Genomic DNA, 7,968 nt, shown 5'->3' with positions numbered 1-7,968 from the left:
TTCCAGCTTCTGACGTTTACCGGTAATCCTTGCTTTCCACATGCATCACTCCAGTCCCTGCCTCCATCATTCCTGTCTTCTCCCTGTGTGTCTGTGTCTTTTCTCCTTAGAAACATACAAGTCACAGTGGGCTAAGGGCCCACTCTACTCCAGTATACTCATTTTAACTAATTATATCTGCAAATACCCTATTTCCAAATAAGGTTACATTCTGAGATAATGGGGGCTAGGACTTCAACGTATCTTTCTGGGGACCAAAATTTAACCCATAACAACTTCTTATACTTAAAACTGAGCTCCTATAGCTTGGTTTTTTTTCCTACGGCAACTTAAGAAACTAATTTAATGACTATCTCACAGACACTGAATCTGAAAAAAAAGGTCCAATTTTGATCTAATAAAAAACTTGACAACATTTGACATATGAATTTGTCTGTTCTTTTTTATGGAAATTCTTTTACATTATTGCTAAAGGAACCATCACTTGACCAAGTTCTTCTCAGGAGTTGTGTATCAGAACGATTCTTGTTCAGTCCAGCTAAAACATCTCAGTTTAAGAGACTCCTGACTGTAGCCCTCTCTTTACAATGTGGGCTGGGGAAGAGACGGTCTGTGTGCAAAGGAGATAAAGCACATAGGCAGGAAGCAGAGCCCAGAGCAAACGTCTGGATAACATTTGAATGCCAGGCCCCAGTCATTCCTGGGCTCAGGTGCATGCCTGTTACGGCAGTCTGTGAGTCACTCTGTATCCTCATAACCTTCTTTTAGTTTAATGTAATTTGAGTTAGGTTTCAATATTTAGTTTAGAAAGTGCCTCTCACCAGCGCCCCTGTGTGGCACAACTCTAGGAGGTGTTACTCAAGAGTAATCTGCATCTGTACTGTCCAATACGGCAGCCACCAGCCCCATGTGGCTATTTAATGAAAAGGAAATAAAACTAAAAAAAATGCAGTCACATTAATCGCATTCCAAATGCTCAGTAGCCACATGGGAGTAATGGCCACTACGCTGGCTAGCACAGGCAGAACATGTCCATCACCGCAGAAAGTTCTTTAGGACAGCCCTAGTCTTCATGAATGGCTCCCCCTGGAGTTACAGGCACGATCAAGAAGAAAGTCCACACAGGGCAGCTTTATATTCAAGGCCTGACATACAGTAAATCTTGCTTGTTAAAGCTGTATTTTATTTCCAACTAAGGTTATCAGTTTCCAGAATTTCAAGCGTCTTAGAGTTTTCTGTTCCCTTTAGGGATGTGAATTTTAAGTGTCTCTTTTAGGGTAAAGTTCCTTGAACTGGGAGTTGATACCTGACTTCTTGGTCCATTACCATGTGACAGTATTAGTTTCCTACTGCTGCTATAACAAACTTAGTGGTTTAAAACAACACAAATTTATTATCTTACATTTTTGTAGATGAGAAATCCGACATGGGTCTCACTGGGCTGAAGTTAAGGTGTCAGCAAGGCTGTTCCTTTCCGGAGGCTCCAGGGTAGAATTTCTTTGACTTCTCTGTCCCTTGGCTCTTGGCCCTCTTTCATCTTCAAAGCTAGCAATGGCCGGCTGAACCATCCTCATATCACACCACTCTGACACATACTGGTGCCTCCCTCTTCCACTTCTAAGGACCCTTGTGATTACATGAGGCCCAACCAGATAATCCAGGATAATCTCTCCATCTCAATGTCAGCTGATTAGCACACTTAATTCCATCTGCAACCTTAATTCCCCTTTGCCTAACCTAACCTAACATATATACAAATACTGGGGAATAGGACATGGTCATCTTTAAGAGTCCATCACTCTACTTTCCAGTGATACTGGGCAAATGACTCTTTTCCTCTGGTTTTTGCATTTGTAAAATTATGCAACTGGTCTATATAACCCCCTAAGGTCCTTTCCAGTTCTACCACCTAGGACTCCGAATTGACAAAAGTTAATAGTTACTGTTTTATCTGGTCTTTCACTGAATTTGGATTAAATACTTATTCTGAGATAAGGTAACTCTGACTTTATGTTCAGAAGTGACTTCCAAAGGTATTGGGCCGTGAATCTCCCAGAGTAAGTGTTGGCCAGAGCCCAAAACACAAACAAAGCCATTTATAAGGCAATGAAACTTTCTATTTAACATCAGAATGGAGATACAAATAATACACTTTCAAATGTATAGTATTAATACATTAAGTGTTTAAATTATATGTTAATGAAGTGGCATATAAATAGGTGTTAACTGATTCACAAGAAAGGGTTTAAATGAGGGATAAATGAAGTGTTTTTTCATTTGTCTCTATTAGCTCTCACCAACTCCTTTTTTTGAATAGTCTGTTATTCATTGGATGAAAGTCGTATGAGCAAAAAGAGCCAACTGTGGCCATACTGGTGTTAAAAACAGTCACCCAAATGAAACTCATTCAAACTCAAGGAAATGGAGTCAGAAGAAACTCTGGTAAGAAGAAAATAGTATTTGGGTTCTTTTGTATTTTAAATAATAGAGTAGGAGTAGTTCTATCATCCTGATCACTAAATAAGTGTTCTGATTAGAAATCAGAAGTTGATAGAAGGACTAAATCCTCAGCAGTGATTTTTTTTTAAATCTATATCCTTAAAAAGTTTTCTTACCAATGACCCAATTATCAAACGGCACTTTCCACATTAAAATACTTCTAGTAATTTACGTTAGAATTGACATTTTATACACTGTCACAATGTACATAATCTGAAGAATACAGAAGTATTTTTTAATTTAATTATGTGAAACACAAATGCTGACTTGACATATGTTCACATGTAACTCTTTCTCTCAGTTTACAGCTCAACAGATTGGTGAATCCAGAGGAACTGCTATAAACACTAATACCTATAATGGAAAAAAAAGAAAACTGTAGCATTAACCAGCAGAAGTAATATTAAAATTAGACCATTCTGAACAATGCACCTTAAAGTATCAGGGGAAGTCTAAAAAAACAAATCCACAAAGAATATCAACTCCTCATTTTATCTAAATTTTAGCAAAAAAAAAAAATTTTTTTTTAAATCTTAACTACAGGAGTAGCAAAAGCATCTGGTTTTGATTTAAAAAACTATTTCATTTTTATCTCTTGATTGACTGAAGTAGTGAAATGGGCAAGGTGATAATAATAGAACAAAATGTACATCTGTGATTACTATTTTATTCTCCAGCACATATAAGTTATCTACTTTAATCAACCTAATCCAAGAAAGCTGAGATTTATAAGGATGATTTTCCATTTTACAAAAGGATTAATATAGGATTTCTTTAAAAATATTTTCAGAAATATGGCACACATATACATATAAAATAAACTCACTCTTTTAAATAACAGACCATGCAGTGTATTCTATCTTATTCACAGCTAGGTTTTATCAGGAATTGTCCAACTGGGTGTTAGTTGTAATGACAATCATAATAAAATCGTCATGCAGTAAGAAGTTTAACAATTGAATGCCCTGTTCTCGTGGAATTTTACACTCATGTGTGGTATATGACAAACAGGTATTAAGAAATACATACACAAACAATGATAACTTGTCCTAAGTGCTATGAAGGTACTGTGTACAGATTTAGGGAAATATTAGATTTAGATTAGATTAGATTTAAGGAAATATGATTTAGATTAGATTTAAGGAAATATGATTTTGGTTTCATTCTTAAGCACAACTTCCTTTGAACACAGTCAAAGTGTAATGATTAAAAATGATTATGCTAAGAGATCCTTGAGCCAAGGTATTAATTCATAAATTAATTCATAAATTAATTCATAAATTTGTCACAGACAGGAATATAGGTGCTAAAAAGTATAAACCTAATGAAAAAAGTCAAAACACATTATTTAAAAGAGGTCAAATTAACTTGCATAGTCTATTCAATCCTAGAAAATCACATACTTACTGTATCAGTATTCCAAAAGTTTATTCCAACCCATTTCTTCTTTCATACTCTAAAACATCTTCATTATGTTGTTTGATGAGCTAGAAGTAGGTAAGAGTTAAAATTAGAAATGTAATCTTCCTGGCAACTTAAAGAGGAGAAGGAGAAGATCAACTAATGATATTTATATTTTGCAAGAGAAATAAGGATAGGTTAAAAGAATTACAACTATTCTAGTTAGAAATAAAAGGCTAAAGGATACAAAAGTCCAAAAGCTATGAATGATATGTACTTGTTCACCACAATCTGACATACTATAAATTTGAGAAGGCAACCCTTAAAAGTTTAAATCCAACTTCTGCAAATAAATTACTTCACTCAGTGGGTAATTAATGGAATGGAGAGCCTTACCACAGAGGGGCTAAAGCAACAGGACAGAGCAGAACCTGGTTATTAGATGGGGTTGGTGGATGTGTACTATACTTCTAACCTCAGAAGTATGATACTGTGAGTGAATGACCAACCCACAACCCCCAGTTATATATGTATTAATTAGATGTCACGGAGGACAGCCGCTTTCTCAGAACCACTGTCTGACAGAATATGCAACTAGAACGATGGCTGATATAGGGTGACATGTGTTGCAAAGATCCAATATCAATCAGAGCTCTCAGCAACAAGTTTCTTTTTAGGAAAACTTTAAGAACGTATAAAGTTACATTATAACAAACGTTATTTTGAAAGGATTAGTTACTAAGTTGTAAGTAACTTTCAACATCTCTTCCTCCTTTCCATGTCAAAGAGCTGAACCACTTTAATGAAAAAAATCCCAAATAAGAGATCTAAGAGTTGGAGGTGGGCGGCAGTGGAGGAAATTCCAAAACAAAAAATTCAAATACTAATGTAACACAGATACTTTTAAAATTTTTATCTATGGAGAGACAGTATTTCACAGTGGTCTACAGTGTAGCCCTGAAGTCAGGGAGGACTTGGTTTGGCAAATTAACTTCTCCAAGTGTTTCCTACATCCGTAAGAGGTCAATAATAATAGTACTACCACATAGTGTTGTTGAAAAAATTAAACAAGTTTTTACAGGTAAAGCATTTGGCATACTGTAAACAAAGACCAAAAAAAAAAGAAAGAAAGAAAAAGGCTGCTACACACTAGGTACAATTTCCAACAATGTATTTACACAAACATTGTTAAAATCTTATATCTTGTAAGTCCAATGGGATTTAATTTGTATAGCTTGTTCATTTACGATCTGTCCCTATGGCATCTGAAAAAAGTGCCTTCATAAAACCCCAACCTGCCTCCATCTTTATTAAGAAATAAACTAAAGGATAATTAATATGTAGTAAAACTGCCATTCACGACAAAACCAGGCGAAGGAACAATGACAGAAATTTCGGCCTCATTATACTTTCTCGATGCCTCTGAAAATATTTTTTAGTCCTTGGAGAAATAGATTATTAGCCGTTACATAAATAACCTATGGTATGGGAGATTTGCTGCGCAACATTCCACCTCACACCGGTACTTGTCCTCTCCAGCGTGCTGGGGTAGCACGATTTAAGGGAGTATATACTTACATAGATCCACAAGAAAACGGAGGTGCCCAAGGTCAGTCCAACCTTCAGCCAGTCAGGGCTGCCTTGTGGCGGTTCCCGAATGTAGAACTTTGACCGCGCTGAAGCTGAAAGGGGACAAAAAGGGTCTCTAAATCTGTAACTTACCACCCTGTCGGGATAAACCTGACATTTACATGCGTATTGTCGCTTTTAATTCCCCCTTCTACTTCCTCATTTAAACAGCCACAGAAAGAGAGGTTCAGAGATGCCTAGTAACTCGCCCTGGGCCACCAGCAGGGCCAGACCGGGTAGCGCCTTCAAAGCCTCGTACACGGGCTTTGGCGACCCTCCGACGTCTCGGGGGTGGGCAGATAGAAGCGCCCCGGGGAGGGTCTCCTTCTCCCGCGTCTGCAGGAGAAGGGACTCAAAGTCCATTCGCCGAAACCCCGAGGGGTCGGACGGCCCTGGGAGGAGGGTGGGCAGCGGCTGACGGGGAGCCGAGAGGCGCGGGTGGAGGCGGACCGGCGAAGGTCACGGCCGGACAAGCCCGGGGCGCAGCCGCCTCCTGCCCCTTCGGGGCTGGGTTCGCCCTGGGAGCCGCAGGCTGGAAGGTCGGGGCGGCCTGCTCGAGGAGGGACACTTACAGCCGCTCAGCAGCCTGGCCGGGGCCAGCAGCTTGGAGAAAGGGCGCAACAAGGCAGACAGCGCCATCTTGCCGGGTTGGGCTCCGCCTCCTCCAGCCCCGCCGCTCTCGGGGGTCGGCGTCCGGTCGAGCGTCCCCTGGCGGGCGGAGGCGCGGAACCGCGGGCTCTGCGGCCGCGCCGCGTGCGGGCGCTAACCCCAAGAATTGGAGTTACCGCCTGGTACTCTAGCTCTTCTGGTCTCAGCCCTCAATCTGCACAGTGGGATTACGAAGGAGGTGATTACAAGGGGGAAAATGAAAGGTAGTTTAGCCGCGTCTCTGTCCTCGGAGAGTTTATTTCAGACCCCCACCCCAGGGACACTCACAAAGAGAGTTACCAAAATCTTCCTGCGTAAGCCGGGAAACTGCAAGTGAAGAGGGTTGAACAGTAGCATTTTGATCGAATTCGGTGTTTCAGGCACTGCGCCTTAATGCATCATTTGATTTACATGCACTATCATTTCACTTTCCCAACGGCCGCAGGACACGCCGTGATTATCATTCTCAATTTATAGATGAAGCTCAAAAGACAAGCTCTTCCTCCAAGGTGACATATTATATATACCTCATATTTGAAACGACCTCTTAACAGTTCCCAAAGTCTGTTTATACGCACTAGCACAGTAAAGTCTCACAACGCTGTGAGGAAAAGAGAATCCTAGTATTTCAGAAGTGCCCCGACCAGTTCAAGACCACACAGCTGGGGAAGTTGGGCCTCGGACTTAGCCCACCCAACAGGGTTAGACAGTCCCCTGAGGCCATAAGCTGCAGAGCAGGCTCAAAGTGCCATGTTCAAAGCTCCATTCATGCTCACCTCTTTTTAGCTATATGATTTTTAGGCAAATTACTTAAGCTCTCCAGTTTTATATCTGGAACAAAACACCTACGCTATAGGGTCGTTGGGAAGCTTAGAGCATGTCTGGTGGTTTTAAACAACTTGCTTTTGCCTATCTCTTTGAAACCTATTGTACTGACCAATAGGTTTTATTTTTCACAATTGAACCAGATTTTTTGTGCATTTAATTCTCGATTCACACTGAGGTGTAAAGGCCATGTAAAAATATGTATATTTTTACATATTTTAATTAGGTTTAATCTTTTAAGCCTAATGTCATTTGGGTTCATTTTAAGGGCAAAATAAATGTTAGCAAATCTCTTTTTCTTTCTATACTTTCCTTAGCAATGTTATTGAAAAAAAATTGTTAACCAAAAGTTATTGACCAAAAAAGTAAAATAATCGTTCTATGTTTTCTGGTTCATTTTTACATGCAACTGATGGCTACATAGATTGCTAAACTGTGAGTCACTTTATAGTTTGTAACCTAGTTTGAGCCTCCTGGACTCATGCTCAAGTAAGCAAACCACGCAACTAACATGCTGAGTCAGTTGTTGGTTCTCAATTTCTTGGCTTCTTGTCCACTCAGCAACCTGTCAGTAGTATATCCTTTCTACCCCATCCCTTGGAAGTTTATCCTGACACAGCTTTTGCTAGAATCCAACAAGTTGGAACAGAAGCCACATTTAGTCAGAGCATACAGAACCATTAGGCAAATTACTAAACTTCACTACTGCTATTGGAAAAGCCTGTTTTGTTCTTTTGCCCCCTGTATCCTTTTACCAGTGTATATTTTGGGAAAGTGATGAAGTATAAGCACATTTCTCTCAGCATGTTGGAGCTGATGGAACCCTACACTTGGAGTAGGCAGCTGTAGGTGAAACTCCATCTTGAAAAGAATCCTGATGAAGCAATTTCAGCCAGGAGCTAATAGCTGTGATATTTTGGTAGAAGTTGCTACGTGACATTCATTTAAGCATCCCCAGAAACTGAA

At 39.8% G+C, this 7,968-nt stretch overlaps 1 protein-coding gene across 1 annotated transcript; it reads right to left on the bottom strand.

The window, feature by feature from the left end:
• Positions 1-2,666: 2,666 nt before the first annotated feature.
• Positions 2,667-6,257, bottom strand: NDUFC1 (NADH:ubiquinone oxidoreductase subunit C1). Its single transcript, XM_067735063.1, has 4 exons — positions 6,102-6,257; positions 5,479-5,582; positions 3,907-3,986; positions 2,667-2,853 (listed from the first exon to the last, which is right to left on the bottom strand). The coding sequence occupies exons 1-3, from the start codon at positions 6,166-6,168 to the stop codon at positions 3,927-3,929; spliced, it is 231 nt and encodes a 76-aa protein (XP_067591164.1). The 5' UTR covers positions 6,169-6,257; the 3' UTR covers positions 2,667-2,853; positions 3,907-3,926.
• Between the last annotated feature and the right edge of the window lie 1,711 nt (positions 6,258-7,968).

This window comes from Pseudorca crassidens, chromosome 4 (genome assembly GCF_039906515.1).
Source record: "Pseudorca crassidens isolate mPseCra1 chromosome 4, mPseCra1.hap1, whole genome shotgun sequence".
Lineage (NCBI taxonomy): Eukaryota > Metazoa > Chordata > Mammalia > Artiodactyla > Delphinidae > Pseudorca > Pseudorca crassidens.
The sequence above is the reverse complement of the archived record's forward strand: the minus strand, read 5'-3'. Positions and strand labels throughout refer to the sequence as shown.

Coding starts and splice junctions, on each gene's coding strand:
- NDUFC1 (XM_067735063.1), bottom strand. CDS start 6,168: ATGGCGCTGTCTGCCTTGTTGCGCCCTTTCTCCAAGCTGCTGGCCCCG. Junction 5,583..6,101: donor GGCCAGGCTGCTGAGCGGCT/GTAAGTGTCCCT, acceptor GTCCCCTTTCAG/CTTCAGCGCGGTCAAAGTTC. Junction 3,987..5,478: donor CCGTTTTCTTGTGGATCTAT/GTAAGTATATAC, acceptor ACCTACTTCTAG/CTCATCAAACAACATAATGA.